Source organism: Phalaenopsis equestris, unplaced genomic scaffold, assembly GCF_001263595.1.
Source record: "Phalaenopsis equestris unplaced genomic scaffold, ASM126359v1 Scaffold000492, whole genome shotgun sequence".
In the NCBI taxonomy this organism is placed as follows: domain Eukaryota; kingdom Viridiplantae; phylum Streptophyta; class Magnoliopsida; order Asparagales; family Orchidaceae; genus Phalaenopsis; species Phalaenopsis equestris.
This window is the reverse complement of record NW_018164932.1, coordinates 116,348-134,069: the sequence shown is the minus strand read 5'-3', so window position 1 is coordinate 134,069 and position 17,722 is coordinate 116,348. Positions and strand designations below refer to the sequence as shown.

The 17,722-nt window shown below is 36.7% G+C and overlaps 2 protein-coding genes and 1 pseudogene across 2 annotated transcripts in view; all 3 read right to left on the bottom strand.

Annotated features, from left to right (window-relative positions):
- The window catches only part of LOC110028152 (isoflavone 3'-hydroxylase-like), a 2,287-nt gene extending 1,438 nt beyond the window's left edge, over positions 1–849 (bottom strand). Inside the window, 2 exon segments of the mRNA XM_020729890.1 lie at positions 9–467; positions 469–849. Coding sequence (XP_020585549.1) covers positions 9–467; positions 469–621 — 612 coding nt within the window. The 5' untranslated portion in view covers positions 622–849.
- An 8,396-nt stretch (positions 850–9,245) lies between these two features.
- On the bottom strand, positions 9,246–11,053 carry LOC110028150 (cytochrome P450 81E8-like). Its single transcript, XM_020729889.1, has 2 exons — positions 10,112–11,053; positions 9,246–10,026 (listed from the first exon to the last, which is right to left on the bottom strand). The coding sequence occupies exons 1-2, from the start codon at positions 11,051–11,053 to the stop codon at positions 9,409–9,411; spliced, it is 1,560 nt and encodes a 519-aa protein (XP_020585548.1). The 3' UTR covers positions 9,246–9,408.
- Positions 11,054–15,092: 4,039 nt separating this feature from the next.
- Positions 15,093–16,882, bottom strand: LOC110028153 (annotated as a pseudogene).
- Between the last annotated feature and the right edge of the window lie 840 nt (positions 16,883–17,722).

The window sequence follows — 17,722 nt, the reverse complement described above, 5'->3', positions numbered from 1 at the left end:
CCCTTAACCCTTCGTGCCTCGCCGTCTCTAGATTCTTCGCCATAGTATCTCTTTCCGAATATCATCTTCATTATCACGTTTAGCGTCAGACCGAAAAGCCGTGGTCGGAGCTCCACCCGGGCGAAATCTTCATGAATGGAGTCACGAAACAGTTGACGGGCTAAAGATCGGGCCTCATCCGCCCGAACATGGGAGAAGAAGGCGAGCCGGTGCCCCGTAAAGCCTTCGATGGTGGCTATGCGACGCATATCGCGCCATTGAGGGCCGTAGGGGGCGGATCCGAGGCTGGAGTGGTCGTAGGTGTTGAGTTTGGAGGAGGGAAATTTGGGGCGATTGGCGAATGAGAGGTCATTGGTGGTGAAGCATTCTTCGGCGAGGGAGGCGGAAGAGACGACCAGAACGTCGCGGATTCCGAAGCGGAGGAGGAGAATCGGTCCGTGTTGGGATGCAAGACGAGCTTGGGGTTGGCTTGAGGAGGTAGAGGTGGCCGAGGATGGGGAGGGAATTAGGAGGGCTTGGAGGGAGATTCTTCCTGTTGTTCCTGCTGTTGTATGTTATTAGTTTGGTTATGAGGAAGGAAAGGATGAGTGCCGAGCAAGAGAAGATGAAGATGCCGTCCATGTTAGCGTTCTGATTGTTTTTGGATTTTAATTCCAAAAACTAAAACCTATATAGAATTTTTAGTGCTGAATTATTGGCTGGTGACAGCAATAATTGGTCCCACATGATGTTGTAGTTATATGTGTTAGGTATGACTCGGACTATCACAATGGGGGAGATTTGTCAGGTATGTCTCATATATCATATAAGGGACAAATGCTGAAGCAGAACGGGGCAAACAGTGGAGCGGAGCGAGGGAGTTTCGTTATGTGGGTTGGGGGAGTGGGGGCAACACCGCTCGGTACAGTACATGGGTAATTTGGAAATTACATATTGTACTCAGAGTTTTCTCTAGGGTTATATATAGACCTGTTTGTAACAATGACTGTACCCTTTTTTGGAATTGAAAGAAAGCCGCCGCGCTGCTTCCGATGACGTATGCAATTTTGCCAAACCTCATTAAATTTTTATTAATTTTTTCGCTTTAATTTCTGAAGACTATGGTAGCCAAAATATTAGGTAAGTGCAGTGGCCTACTATTTTCTCATGTGATGGAGAATATAGGATAAAATATCACGAGGAGTTTATAGGATTCACGCTATCAAATATCAGGCCACATGTTAGAGGAGCTTCAACAATATAGATTATTAATCATGTTATTATATTTGTAGTATGTTGAGATTCTCAATACATTGTGGTTGATATAAAAGCCGGTGGTTAATAATCTATAGGTATCGTCGTCCAAACATCATCATTATCACCTAATTGTCGTCATCATTTCCACACAAAACCACGTAAGCATAATATTAATCTTGATGGTAAATAATGATGACAATTAGGTGATAATGATGATGTTTGGATGATGACGATCGAATGATAGTGATGATCTCTTTGAACCGTCCCACCCCATCATCCCTAAATTCTTTCCTGCAGTTTTTCTTCCCGACCGTCATCTTCATCTTCACGTTCATAGCCCGACCAGAAGAGCTAGTGCTCGGGCCTAATCAGCCCGAACATCTGGGAAGAAGGCAAGACGATGGTTTGAAAGGAATTCGACGGGGCCTATGCAGCACATTGCACCCTTCTGGTGTGGTTGTAGGTGGTGAGGATGGCAGAGAGAGATTTGGGCGGCTCGCAATAGGAGAAGATGGAGATGTCCTCCATGGCAGAAGGTGGAGTGGGGGAGACTGAGAAGCTTAATAATTGCACAATGGTAGTGATTCGAATGATTCTTGGATTCTAAATTCCAAAAACTAATACAAATATAGAATTTTTACTACTGTAATAGAGGATGTACATGAAAATATCATGAGTAGTTTAAGTTGTTCACATAATTAAATATAAGGCCAAATGATAGAAAAGCTTAACAATATAGATCATTAATAACTTGGGATGCTCAATATTTTGTAGTTGATGATGACTATTAGGTGATATTTATTAGAAGATGAGAATCGGCTGATGCCGCTTGGATGACGACGATCGAACGATAGTGATCTCATTTTCATTATATTAAGAATTGCCCGTGGAATCATGGTTTTAGAAATTAGATCGAACTGATTAGCTTGACCGGTTCAACCTTGAGCATGTCTTTCAATCAGCTTGGTAAAGATTCAAAACCTCTTATGCATAGAATCATGACCAAAATTAGAGTTGAACCGAGAAACTAAGTGAATAGGAACAATGTTTAATGAATCTAATATTTTATTTGGATTAGATGGCTGACATTACAAACTCTAAATGAAAAATTTATAAGTAATTAAAATATAATTATTCAAAATATTGATTTAGTATTATATTCATAATATTGAAAAGTAGAGTAACATAAATGAGAATATTCTATATTAAATTGATAGAAATAAAATTATTATTATATTGTTATTATATCATTTAAATCATAATTTAACATTTATTATATTTTAAGATTAAATATCAATATATTTTTATTCTAAATGTTAGCCTATTTATCAAATTTTAACTATATCAGAGCAATTCATCTATTCTATCATAAGTCCAAGCTTCTGAAACTCTGAAATTTCTTTCCTTGCCAGAACTGTCAAAGCCAGCGCCATCTCCTCTTTTATTGCCCAAATCGTCAAGACTCTCATCATCTCCTTCTGCACCAAAAAGTCCTGAAAGCTGCATCTCCACAAATTTTTCAAACCCAAAATTTTGAAAAACTCAGAGCTCCATGGGACCAAGACAAAACGTTTGGTATGATGTAGTTATTTAAGCATGAAGGTCTGACTTCTTAACTCCTAAACTTAACTTTCTAAATTTTTTTCTTTGATTTTGCCATCCATCTTTTTAAGTATTGGATTTTATCAGCATCAAGTTCCTATCTTTCGAGCCGATTATCATTGAGTAATTGTTCATTTTAATGATGAAATAGTTCTGAGGGTCATTTGATTGAATGCAAAATGAGTGGTCTTTATTTAGATGGCATAGGTTGATAGAATTGTGATATTTGGATTGAAGTAAATGGAAGGCGGAATAAAATTTTGTGGGATTCTAAACTCTGACTCTAGTTTATTGCTGGTGTATTTTGAATTCATTAGAGATGGTTGAGTTTCAAATTCTTACAATTTGGAGCTATCGCAACCACCCGTAGATGTTGCTCATACGGTATTGTCACCCCTGCTCCCTCAGTCGACCGTTTGGCCTGTACACTCTAGCCGCTCAACCGTCGTTGTGACATTTTGCTTGCCAACACAACTGTCGCTTGTAGGAGAAGATATTGCGTGCGGATAACGCACTGCTGTGGAAGCCAGTCCGAACTTCCGCATGTCCAAAAATTTTTAAAATTATTTTTTGTAAAATATTCTAAGAAACTCTGCTGTTAGACTCGACCCGACTAGAAGAAAATATTAAATATTAAAGTGTTGAGATAGGAAAAATTATTGCATACGGTCCGATCATGGCCGTAAATCACGGTGATTTATGATCATGATGTATTTCTGTAGGCCCCACCTAAAGTTTTTTCTTAAAAATAAAAACCAAAATACATCCTGACCGTAGATCACCGTGATATACGGTCAGGATCAGACGCCGCATGCATCGGTGTCCGTATGCAATAATTTTTCCTGAGATAGAGGCTTTTAGTGCCTGGGATCATTCAGCGTTCCCGATTCTTAGATCGAGATTTTCTCTTCTACGCTCTCCTATGCTCAACATTCCTAGAGTTTTTCTAAGGTTTGAGTTTGACATTTTCTCCTCCACAGCCTAAATTCCTACATTGAACCAAGGTTAGGTTTCGACATTTTCTCCTACTCTTCGTTTTATTCCTTTATTTTTGCTTTCTAACTTTCTTTCATTCTAGAGTTCCAATCTTCAGGTTGTCTCCCAGCTTAACGACGAAGAAAATGTTTGGATTCTCGTAGGATTCAAAATATAACATACAACATTCGTGTCTCTGATAATTCTCATTCTTCTTCCGTAAATAAATCCATAAAAATGATTGCAAATGTGACCCATTCGTTATCATTTTTTTTTTTAATTTTTTATTTCTGACTGAATAAAATGATTTTTTTTTCTTTTGATGCTATATATCTTTTTCTAATAAAAAGTAAATGTTGCTTGGTTCTTCTTTTGCTCTTGTACAAAAATGTTGTATGAGGCAATACTTTGATTTTTTTTTGCCATGGCTTTTTTTTTTAGTCAATACAACAAAATTGTACATGGTTGTACTAAGTATTTTTTTTTCTTGTCCACTTTTTTTATATAAAAATGTATTTCATTTACATTTTCAATAAATCTTAAATTAAAAACATAATGATTTATTCATATACACCATTTTTTACTTCTCTGTTTTTTTTTTCTCATGTACATGGTTGTATCTTTGATGTTTTTCTGACTTGTTTTCTTTTGTACAACAATGTTATACATGGTTGTACCGAGTATTTTTTTCTCTATTTTTCTAGTTATGTATATATAAATGAGTTTCATTTGCACTTTGGATAAAACTCGATTTGAAAACTTAAGGATTTATTCAAATATACCTTTTGTTTTGCTCTCTATTTCCTTTCTTTCCATTCTTGTATGTTATACATGTCTGTACCTTTGATTTTTTGTTATGGCATTTTTTTTTCTTTTGTACAATAACATTGTACATGATTGTACGAAGTATTTTTTCCTGTTTATCTTGTTTTATATACAAAAATTATATTTTCTTTGTATTTTCGATAAATTTTGAATCGAAAACATAATGATTTATTTAGATATTCCTTTTTTTAGTTCTTATTTTCTTTCTTTCTGTTGTAGAACTTACAATTGTGAAATTTTTTTCTTGTTCTTCTCTTCTTTATTATAATCATGTTGTACATGGATGTACGAAGTCGTTTGTTTGTCCTCTATTTTTATTGTGTTATGTACAGATATGAATTTTCATTGTATTTTATATAAAAGTTGAAGTGAAAACACAACAATTTAGGCATTAATGTCATTTTTTAGTTCCTTGTTTCCTTTTTATTTTGAGTGCAACTATGTTATACTTCATTGTATTTTTGAAATTTTGGCTTCTTTTTTTCTTCAACACAATCATGCATAGGGGTGTAAACGAGTCGAACACGAGCTGAGCCTTCGGCTCGTTTATGTTTCGAGCTCAAAAAGTGTGTTCGTGTTCGGCTTGTTTGCTTTTTTTTGCTGGGGGGAGCGGAGCGGGAGCCGTTCACGAACAAAAAGGACAACCCTAAGTACGTAGTCATAAGATGTTAAGAATTGAGGTAAGATTTCAAAATTATTGTTCATATTAAAACATCATTTGAATCTAATTTAATAATTTTTATTATATTTTCTTAATTAATATTTTTAATTGATTATAAATCTTTGTAGCCTTTTTAGTCAATTAAATTTTTTAAAAATACTACTCATCAAAGATATATATATAAGAGAGAGAGAGAGAGAGAGAGAGAGATAATTAATTAGTGGTATTTCAAGCCAAAACGAGCCGAATACGAACGAACAAATCTTTGTCCGTGTTCGACTCATTAACTTAGCGAACGAGCTTCTTAACGAATCGAACAACGAGCTTCTTAATGAGCCAAATGCGAGCTGTTTGCGAACAACGGGCCGTTTTGACAACCTTAATCATGTATAACATAGTTGTACCTTGTAATTTTTCTTTCTGTTTTATTATGTTATGTACAGAAGATGAATTTCATTTTCATTTTGTAAAAAAAATGAATTGAAAATACAAGGATTTACACAAATCTATCAATTTTTATTGTCAGGCTTAATTTTATTTTTTTATGTACAATTTTGTATAATTTTTTAATTGAAAATTATAATGATTTATGCAAAATTTACAAATTTTATTACCTTATTTTTTTTTCTTATGCACAACCATATTGTACATAGTCGTACCTTTGAGATTTTTCTCGAGTTCTTCATTCGTTCGGTACCAACATGTTCCACATGGTCGTACCGAGTATTTTTCATTCTAGTTTCATTCTAGTTTTATTTTATTTTGTACAACCATGAATTTTGTCGGCCTTTTATATATGCGTTGAATTGAAAACAACACGATTTATGCAAAAGTATCTCAATTTTTTATGTCCAATTTTTCTTTTATTCCTATGAATAAGCATGTTGTATTTGGTTGCACCTTTGAAATTTTTGTCTATTTATTTTCATCTTTGGTACAATAATGTTTTATATGGTTGTACTGTGTATTTTTTTCTGTTGTTATTGTGCTATGTACAAACATGAATTTTGTTTGTATTTCGTTGATTTTTCGATTTGTAAACACAATGATTTAGCATAAGTAACGAATTTTATACTTTGTTTTTTTCTTATCGTCTTTACAACCAATTTGTGCATAATTGCACCAGTGATTTTTTTGTCCGATTCTTCTTTTGTTCGGTACATGGTTGTGCCGAGTGTTTTTCACTCTTGTTTTATTTTATTATGTATAAACATGAATTTCATTTGCATTTTATATAAACATTGATTTGAAAGCACAATGATTTATGCAGAAGTATTAATTTTTATTGTCATGTTTTCTTTTTTGCTTCTGTACAACCATGTTGTACTTGGTTCTACCTTTGAAGTTCTTGTCAAGCTATTTTTTTTGCTTACTATAACCATGTTGTACATGATTGTATCGAATATTTTTTTCTCTGGCTTTATTGTATTATGTACAACCATTGGTTTCCTTTGCATTTTATTCTAAATTAAACCTCCTCAATTACTATTTTTGTTTTCTTTTTTCAACAGTGTATTTGTTAAATTGTAATAAAATGCCAGCCTTTAACATTTTTTGTTGTCTGTGATGAATTATGGTTTTTGTCTTTGGTTGGTCTTTATCAGTGAATAATGCTAAAGGATGCTTATCATACTTTATCAGTGAATAATGATAAAGGTTGAATAATGCTAAAGGAAACTTATCACCCTTTGTGAAAATAAAAAAATTTGAATAGTCAAGTGAATGACTTAATTTTCTCTTTTCATGAAAAGACAACTCCAAATAAAATATTTTGCTAATGATGATTAACTCACACAAAAGGGCCACAAACTAAATTATACTTATTAAGTCAATAACTTGTATAAGAAACGAAGACATCTACAAAGCAGTCACAGTTAACCTTGCCATGCATCCTCAGCAAGATACTTGGATGCATTAATAACTCTAATTCCTGCTTGTGCTATCGATTGCAACGCAACTACTTTCTCTTTGCTGATTCCCCGATGTGATCTCAATAGATGTTGATTAATGAACATGGTTAATGAATGGTTGCGGTTAACTATAAGTTTAGTCACAGTCTAATTACCTTCATGATCAATGACAAATCTAATCATTGCAAGACAATCAGTCATAGTATCTGATTTTTGGAACTTCATCGCGGCGTTTAGATTAGGTTCTCTCTTAAAACCAACCCCTGAGCATACAAGATCCTTTGATTTTATAATCCTTGTACTTGATAAGTAAAACACATGATCCTTCCTTACACTAAATCCATAAGAGCGGGCATAACTACAATTCAGATCATAGGCCTCCTCGTTGTGAACAACATTGTCAGATAAATTTACTATGATTAGTTCATAATTCTTATGGTTTGCATCATTACTTGCCGGTTCTGACACAGGGTCCTACAAATTTGAGAGAAAAATATCGGTGCAACCAATAAAACATGGTTGTATCAAGGTTGAATTGGCCAATTGCGTGCTCAATGAAAATTAAAATTAAAAAATTCAAGAAGCTTTATTTTCTTCAGAAGAAGTGTGTTGTATCGGTTATACATATATAGTTTCAACACAACTCTAAAAAATATATCAATAGAATCGATACAACATTATTGTAAAAGAGAAAAATCAGCTAATCACATACTCCAAGAACAAAAGTTAAACTTTCATGCATTTTATTTAGATTTTTTTTTCAAACTCAACTATGTAGCTTTCACTTCAATATAAAAGTGTTGTATCAATTGTAATTATAGAATTCCCTAACACAAGTCACAAATAAAAATGAGTATGACAAATAAAGAATATCGTACATCTAAAAAGTCTCTTCTCCTCGATGCGACATGATCTGCGACAAGTAAAAATTAAAGCTTTCGAGCTTTGTCACAACAATGTTTAATTTTTTATTTAGAAGATTTTTCAACTTCAATCACTTAACATTCCCTTTAGTAGAACTGTCAGTATAACCGTATCGCATCGATTATCCTGAGATAAATTAGTATAACAAAACAACATGATTGTACAAGGAATAAATCAACCAATCACATGCTCGAGAAAAAAAACAAAAATGATAATAATTCAATCTTTCTACTTAGAATATTTAATTTTTTATTCAAAATTTTTACTAAACTCGACCGTGCAGCCTTCCCTTTTGTACAACCGCGTTGTATCTGCTGTACTAATATAGTTTCTCACCACAAGTCTAAACAATACAACATTTTTTTTTATCTCAAGTACAAAATCAGTTTTAAAAGAACTAGTCAATATTTACAAAAAACTCAATAGACATTACCAAATAATCTTCTTTGCTTTCTAGTTATTTCATCTTATGCCTTTCAAATATTTAAGTACAATAAATACAATCAAGATATGTATTACAACAAGTAAAAGTATGGTTTTATTTATGCATTTCGTCAATACCCAATCAAGATATGTATTACAACAAGAACAACATGGTCTCATTGGAATATTAGGGCTACATGCAGCAGACCACTCCAAACAAAAAAAATAGGGCTTACAATATATCCATATAAACGAAATTGTGTTTGAAACCTACCAATGCGCACAATTCTATCACATCATCATCAGAGAGAGAATCATATATGTCCTCCCAGTTGATCGAGTTAGCACTCTTCTTGTTCTACATCCTCAATATTTTTTTTTGAATTTCTGCAACGAGAACATCATCTTCGCAACAAAAAATTATTTCAATCATAAACCTTAAAATTTGTACAACTTCTCTATATTTGTTTTCAAATTTTTTGGCACGTTGTTTTCAAAGATATTTTTCGTGCCAACAGCCTAAGGCGGGCTGGGTCGGGTAGTGTTGTTTCATAGAAAAATTTGAGAATAAAATAATAGTAATTACTAGTTTTTTAGATTGGTCTTCGCACGCAGCTCTGCATGTATTTTCTGCACTTGTCGGCCGACTACTAGCTCAAGTGCCATTGTAGCTCTGTCTGGCCACCTAGGTTTAAGTTTTATATTGATTTAAAACTAAGATGAAACAGAAAATAATAATCCCCCCCCAACACACCCGAAATCATCTCCAATGCAGCCAACCACACATTTATTTTAATCATCTTCTTAAAGAAGTCGCTATCTTCATATGATAAATAAATACATTCAAGTATTTTATAGTTGAGATAAGGTAGAAATCATGGATTTGCGTGGTCTACACATTGCCTCTAGAGGATTGGCTTTTGACATTATGAGGCCCGACCCTTCCTTCATGTCCATGTCTTTCAATCCAATTCTTCTCCACTCAAAACACTGAATCAAAGTACCCAAAACCAAGCCCATTTCTTTCATGGCAAGTCCTTCCCCCGGACATCTTCTTCTTCCCATTCCAAAAGGAATCATCTTCCCTCCATCCACTTTATTGCTCTGAAGAAATCTTTCTGGAAGAAACTTAGTTGGCTCCGGCCATATTGTTGGATCCCTCTGAATCATATAAGCATTCACCAAAAGCATCATTCCCTTTGGTATATTATAGCCTCCCACCTTACATTCTTCCAATGATTCATGAGGTGCAAGAAGAGGACCAACAGGATACATTCGAAGCGTCTCATTGATGATGCAATGGAGATATGGAAGCTTGACGAGATCTGATTCTTCTATAAGATGATCATTCTCTACTTTCTCATTGATTTCCTTACTAGCTTTCTCGAGTTTCTCGGGATTGTTTAGAAGAAGAGACATTGCCCATTCAATTGTATTTGAGGAAGTGTCTATTCCCGCTGATACCAAAGTCTACAAAACAGAGATGAAGATTGTTTTAATTAAGAAGAAGCTAAAGAGAAAATTGGTCAGAAAGCTTAAGTATCAATCAAAATACTGTAACAAGCGACTTGATAAAACGATCATTGTATTGTTCGGGATTGGTTCTTTGGAGCAATAATATGGTTTCTATCATTGTTTTATTGCTTCTCTTTTTCCCTGCCAACTCTCCCACTTCTTCTTTCATCATCCTCCTCTGCTCCTCTACAAGGGCTTGTATAAAGTTGTCTCTGTAGCCATGAATTTGTGCTCTTCTACTCTGCACTCTTCGCCGTGCAAACCATCCGATCACAGAAGGAAGGAAATCACCAACATTAGAAGCGCCGTCGAGGGCGAAAGAGTCTTCTACTAACTCCTTGAACCGTCGTGCCCCGTCGTCCATGGATTCTTTCCCGTAGTATCTCTTCCCGACCGCCATCTTCATGATCACATTCATGGCTAGACCAGAAAGTCGTGGCCTAAGTTCCACCCTCGTGAAGTCCTCATGAGTGGAATCATGAAAGAGTTGACGAGCTAGTGCTCGGGCTTCGTCAGCCCGAACATCCGAGAAGAAAGCGAGACGATGGCACGAAAGGACTTCAGTGTTGGCTATGCGGCGCATATCGCGCCATTGCGAGCCATACGATGTGGATTCAAAGCTGGTGTAGTTGTAGGTGGTGAGGCTGGCAGAGGGCAATTTGGGGCGGTTCGCAAAGGAGATGTCGTTTGTGGTGAAACATTCGTCAGCAAGGGAGGCAGAGGAGATGACGAGGACGGGTCGTATTCCGAAGCGGACGAGGAGAATCGGGCCGTGGAGGGATGCGGGACGGGCGAGGGGTTGGTGGGCAGGGGATTGGTGTAGTGGCTTCTTGAGGAGGTAGAGGTGGCCGAGGATGGGAAGCGAGTTAGGTGGGCTTGGAGGGAGATTCTTCCTCCTGTTATTGATGTTGTTTAGTACGAATTTGGTTAGGAGGAAGGAAAGGAGGAGAACTAAGCAGGAGAAGACGGAGATGTCCTCCATGGCCGAAGTTGGAGTGGGGGAGACAGGGAAGCTTAATAATTGCTCAATGGTGGGGATTTGAATGATTCTTGGACTCTAAATTCAGAAAACTTGTACAAATATAGAATTTTTATTGCTCAATTATTGGCTGCTGAGAGCAATAACTTTGGCTCAGATGATGCGCTGGCTATCGAATAGATGTGCGCATGGGTGAGATTCGATCTGCTACTTAGTTTTATGGTCGAATTGCAGCAAATGAAATAAAGTATATGAGTTGTCAGAATTTTTATCTGAAAGAAATCTTAAAAAATAGGAGAAACAATTTGCCACCTTGGCTGAGAATCTTGAGATTATAAAAATTAGATCTTATTTTTATTTGGAGAAGATAAGATTACAAAATGATGTACCCAGAGTTGATCTTTTATAGTTGTTAAAGCTAAAGTAATGGGAGATATAGTTAATAGTCGAGGGATAGTTGTCTAATGATAATGATTAGGCGGTGACGATTGGGCTAAAATGATCGAATGCTTGTGATCAGATTGTGGTTGTTGATGATGACAATTAGGTGATATTTGTTGGAGATGACATTCACGTGATGATGCTTGGATGATGACGATCGAACGATAGCGAACTTATTTCTATCATGGTAAGAACTGTTAGCGGAATCATGGTTTTAGAAATTAGATCAGTTCAATCTTTAACGGGTCATTCGATCAGTTTGGTGCAGGTTCCAAACCTCTTTTGCCTAGAATCAACAATTAAAATTAGAGTCGAACCAAAGAATTGGTGAATCAAAATAATTTAATGAATCTAATATTGATTGATTTTTTTTTTTTTTGATTAGATGGCTAAAAATACAATTTTAACTTAAAATTTGTAAACAGTAAAATAGTCAGCAAGAATTTCAAAGTGATAAACAATTTAGAAGGAAAATGCGAAATTGAATAATTTGACGGGAAACTTCAAGGACACATGATACTAATCGTTTTAGGATCGCCAACTAACCGAAGATAGGTCAATCAGTTAAATAATAAGAACCTATCAACATTATTGTAAAAGAGAAAAAGTGCCGCATGCACAACTCTTCCCTCTCAAAGGAGGGTATGCAGCAAATGCCCAACAGGGACGTGGTTCGCACAACCGGGAAAGTAGCAAAACGACTCTCAATCCGTCGATTGTAGCTTATAATAAAAGAAGTCAAAAAGAATCCACCAAAGCTTTTATTTGATGATTATAGCCTATGATGGAAGAGGTATAATCGAGTTCTCTTGGGGCCGGTTATGCCCATAATGAGGTGTCATAAAATATTCTTCATTTATCAAGATTGGAGTGTAGGTTGAAATTGATCACACATTTTCTTAGAAATATTATTTCAGTCATACTTAAGAATAATATTTTGAAACTTGTTAGTTGTTTTTGAATTTAGTTATCCCCCAATGGAGTTGTTTTCAAACAAGCTTATGAGACAGCCCATGTATTGAACCTTGAAGAGATCAACTTCTTGATCTAATTGAGGAAGAACTCCAAAATGGTGAGGGTAAGCAACAAGGAAGCATTACTTGTGAAGTTGCTCCCAGTCTGGAAGCAATTCTTAAATAATTGATGTCCGAATGAAGAATGAGATGACTACCCTATCACAGTCGTGCCCGGACCCCCTAAACTTGAAAAAACATTAGAAAATATTACTCCACGCTTTGAAGAATGATCCTTCAAGAGTTACAAAAGAGGTTCCTTCACAAGTTGGATAATTTGTATCATTAGGAAATGAAGTAGAGCCGACTTCTAACTTCTTAAGACAGTGTCCAACAAGATTTTGAATCGCACAGATGGTGCCAAATTAATGTGTGTTGGAAGGTTTGTGACAGTAGAGTAATAAATTTAACATAATAACATTTCACAAAATCCAACATACACTCAATGAATTAAAGAGAAGTAAATACGAGAAGGCGCCGAAAATTTTTACTTGGAAAACTTTGAAAAACAAAAAACAAAATCATGGGGTCTAACCCATTTAAAATAATCAGCTATATTGTTAGTTAATGTGTCCACTCTTCTCCAAAAGTAGGAAAGATGGAGCTACAAAATTGGATATATAGTGATAGTTCAACAATAATAGCTATAATGTGTTGCAAAGGCCGTAGTCGATTGCAATGAAGGCAGTAGCCTACCATGAATTTTGTAGATGATGCATGCAGTGACACTTGTTGTAGATACTGTAGTTGAATGTCATGGAAGTAGTTGGCTATAAATGACATGGATAGTTGCTTCGGGATCATTAGTTACCCATGCAGGTCGTAGTATGAAATCATGGGAGTAACGAGACACATAAGTTGTAGAGGTAAATCGTGATGAAGTCCGTAGGCCGTAAAGGCCAAAGCGGGACCCACATGGGATAGAGACCACATAGGTTATTGTTGGTCATGTAGGACGTAGCAGTGAGTGTGATAACATTCGTAAGATGCATGAACCCCAGTTAAGAGGCACAATAACTGTGAGCTATGTAGCTTGTAGTTGGTCACATGGTCTATAATAATGAGCTGAGATGCAATCTTTAGGCCATTGGGGCTGGAGTTGGAGCCGAATGAGGCGTAAGCTATTATAACATTTGTAGGTCGTAGATATTGCAGTTGGGAGTTGCACGAGCAGCGGACTACATAGGTTGTAGTTGCTCACATTTACCATAATAGTTAGATGTGAGGAGAGAACTTCAATGGTTTAAAGAAGGTCATTGTATAATGAGTAGTTGTTAACTAAGGTTGAGTTGGGTGTCGTTGCATTATAAGCAGAGTGCGTCTTTGCACCATATTCAATGTGTTTTGTTATGTTGTCTCCAGGGTGTGTTGTTGCACCGTATTCAAGGTGTGTTCTTATACCGTCTCTAGAGTGCGCCATTGCATCATATGTGGCCTGCATTGTTACACCATCAATTGGGTTTATCATTGCACTGTATTTGAGGTGCGTTGTTACACCATCTTTTGGATGCGTCGTTGCACGGTGTATTGTACGACTTATTACTTAGTCGGGCACTTCATTGTTTTGCAATGTATGTTGGGATTATGAATGCACGTTCTGATTCTACAAGGGACTTTATTGCAAAGAGCATGTGGCCACTTATGGTCAATGATGGGACAGGCTGGTGGACAATGGTAGACAGTGGTCGACAGGCGGTGTTCAATAGTAGTTGGTGGCTATAGGAATGGGAGAAATCCATAGGATCCTTAGTGCTGAAACGATGTTCCACTTTAGCACATTCTCCAAGTTTCATTGTTCTTCTCAATCGAGGTCTAGCCCCTCTCTCAAGAGGCGTTTAAGGCTCCATTTATAGAGTTCAGGTCGCAATTAAGAAAGAAATCTGAACCACTCTAATCGAAAGACTCGTTACGGTTCCCTGGATTGGACGTTCCATGGATATGTGAGTGACTTAATGATATTAGAATTGAGAGATCTTTGGCTCGTTGGATTCATCTTGTCGAGACGATCAATTTGACCATAAGTTTGTCAGATTTAGAATCTGCTTGGCCTTCCGATTAAACTCTGAATAGTTTTAAATGTTGCTTAATAACTTGATCTGCGCTTGATTTGATTCATATTTGATCAATTTTGGCCTCTTTAGGTCTGTCTCGTCGAGTCAGTCGGTTTAATTGAATGTTTGTTAAAATCAGAGTTCTAAATAATTTTCAATCGAAATTTGAATATTTATTACTCAAAAGATTATCTTGAGATTATTGTCATATGTCGAAATTCAGGACAAATAATAAATTTATCGATGGCATAGTACATTTAAATCTCAAATGAAACACAAAAGAATAATATCTTACATATATATTTAATTCTACTCAAATAACTCTAAGATTTTCCTTAAAACATCATACTATAATTAAACTAAATTTAAGAAAATTACCTCTTAAATTTCTGAGTGGATAATTTAAATTCATAAAAGCTTTTGACAGAATGGATGTTCAATAAAAGTTACAGAACTCCTTTTATTAAAATTCAAAAGCAAAGTTTTTTTTCCAAGGCTACGCCGGAGAAAAAGAAAATGCAGGATCTCTAAACTTAATTTCAGCCATCGCCAATACCCCAAATCACCCATTTATTTTCACCATCCTTTTAAATGATAGATAAATTCATTTGACTATTTTACAGTTGAGATAAAGTAGAAACCATGGTTTGGCGTGGCCTGCACATTGCTTCCAAAGGACAGGCTTTCGGCATTGTAAGGCCAGAGCCTTCCTTCATGTCCACCTCTTCCAATCCAATTCTTCTCCACTCAAAGCACTGAATCAAAGTTCCCAAAACTAAGCCTACCTCTTTCAAGGCAAGTCCTTCACCCGGACATCTTCTTCTCCCCATTCCAAAAGGAATCATCTTCCCTCCTTCCACTTTGTTGTTATGAAGAAATCTTTCTGGAAGAAACTTAGTTGGCTCCGGCCATATTGTCGGATCCCTCTGAATCATATAAGCATTCACCAAAAGCATCGTTCCTTTTGGTATATTATAACCTCCCACCTTACATTCTTCCAATGATTCGTGAGGCACAAGCAGAGGACCTACAGGATACAATCGAAGTGTCTCGTTGATGATGCAGTGGAGATACGGAAGCTTGGCGAGATCTGATTCTTCAATAAGATGACCATGCTCTACTTTTTCATCAATTTCTTCAACAGCCTTCTCGAGTATGTCGGGATTGTTTAGTAGAAGAGACATTGCCCATTCTATGGTATTTGAGGAAGTATCTGTTCCCGCCGATAGCAATGTCTGCAGAGAGTTGAAGATAATGTTAATTAAGGAGGAGGAGGAGGAATATAGAAAGTTTTTGAATTAAAATACCGTGACAAGCGACTTGATGAAACAATCATCGTATTGGTTGGGATGGATTTTTTGGAGCGATAATAATGCTTCAATCATTGTTTTATTGTTCCTCTCTTTCTCTACCAACTCCTCTGCTTCTTCTTCTTTCATCATTCTCTTGCGCTCCTCTATAAGGGCCTGTAAGAGATTGTCTCTATAGCTATGAATTTGGGCTATTCTACTCTGCACTCTTCGGCGTGCAAGCCACCCGATCACTGAAGGAAGGAAGTCACCGATATTGGAGGCGCCGGCGAGGGTGAAAGACTCTTCCACCGCTAACCCGCCGCGCCTCGTCACCCCCGGATTCTTCATTGTAATATCTCTTCCCGACCATCATCTTCATCATCACATTCATGGCCAAACCAAAAAGTCGTGGCCTAAGCTCCACCCTCGTGAAATCCTCAAGAGTGGAATCATGAAAGAGTTGACGAGCTAGTGCTCGGGCCTCGTCGGCCCTGACATCTGAGAAGAAGGCGAGACGGTGGCCCGAAAGGGCTTCTATGGTGGCTATGCGGCGCATATCGCGCCATTGGGGGCCGTAGGGAGCGGCTCCCAGGCTGGTGTGGTTGTAGGTGGTGAGGCTGGTGGAGGGAAATTTGGGGCGGTTGACAAAGGAGAGGTCGTTGGTGGTGAAGCATTCGTTGGCGAGGGAGGCAGAGGAGACGACAAGGACGGGGCGGATGCCAAAGTTGAGGAAAACAATGGGGCCGTGTTTGGCCGAGAGATGAGCAAGGGATTGGTGGAGTGGCTTCTTGATGTGGTAGAGGTGGCCGAGTATGGGAAGGGAATTAGGAGGACTTGGGGGGAGATTCTCCATCTTGTTCTTCTTGTTTCTTGTGCAGAGTTTCCATAGGTGGATAAAGGAAACGAGGAGAGCTATGCAGGTGAAGATGTTAATGGCGTCCATGGAAGGAAGAAAAGAGTTTCTTGAGGATTGATTGGTGAAGAGGAAAGATCCAATATTTATCGCTAAGTGGTTGGGGTTCTTGCCATGTGACGTAAATGAGCATGTGACTTAAATCAATCATGGCGCGTGGAAGGTTCTATTGGAGGCGAGGTGCAATGCCACCTTATGTTTTTAGGTGTTGGGTAAAATTGTAATTTATCTATTTTTTAAAAAAAATTGTGTATTTTGCAGGAGAGGTTGTGGTTGCCAACAACTTCTTGAAGAATAATTTTCTTCCATGGTTTTGAAAACCAGATTAGAATGGCCAGTGAACCGAATTCAAGTAGCACGGTCTAAACTAAGAATCTTTTCTGTATTGAATTGGGCTTGAACCAAACAGAATCGAGGCTGAATCGGAGAACCTGTGAATCGGTCCTGTTTTTAAAGAACCGATTGGTTCAAGTATTATTCAATTTTAGTGTTTTTGATTTTGATTAGATGGCAAAAATTAAGATATTTAAATTAAAAGAGAGAGAATATCATAGCTTTAGTTATTTTAATTGATAATTGTATATATGCACGGATCTCGAGGCAATATGATGGCATGAGATAAGAGGACTAGAATGTCATTTGCTTCTCTTTCTAAAGAAAGAGTAATAATGTAATTTTACACTGTCTCTTCTATCTTCTACAAATTGGAGGGCTATGATATGTATTGGGGGCTTTCGATATCTCACTTGTAACTTGTATTTTTAAAGGAATAAAGTGGATTATCAACCTCGAGAACACCTCACTCGCCCCGACAGAGCAAGTATGTCTCTTCTCCTCTTCTTCTTCTTTCAATATTTATCTCAATTTCCCGTCATTAGGCTGGATTCAACAATAATATTGCTTAAAATATTCAAAAGTATTATCTTAAATTAAAATATTATTAGTTAAATCGATAAGAATAA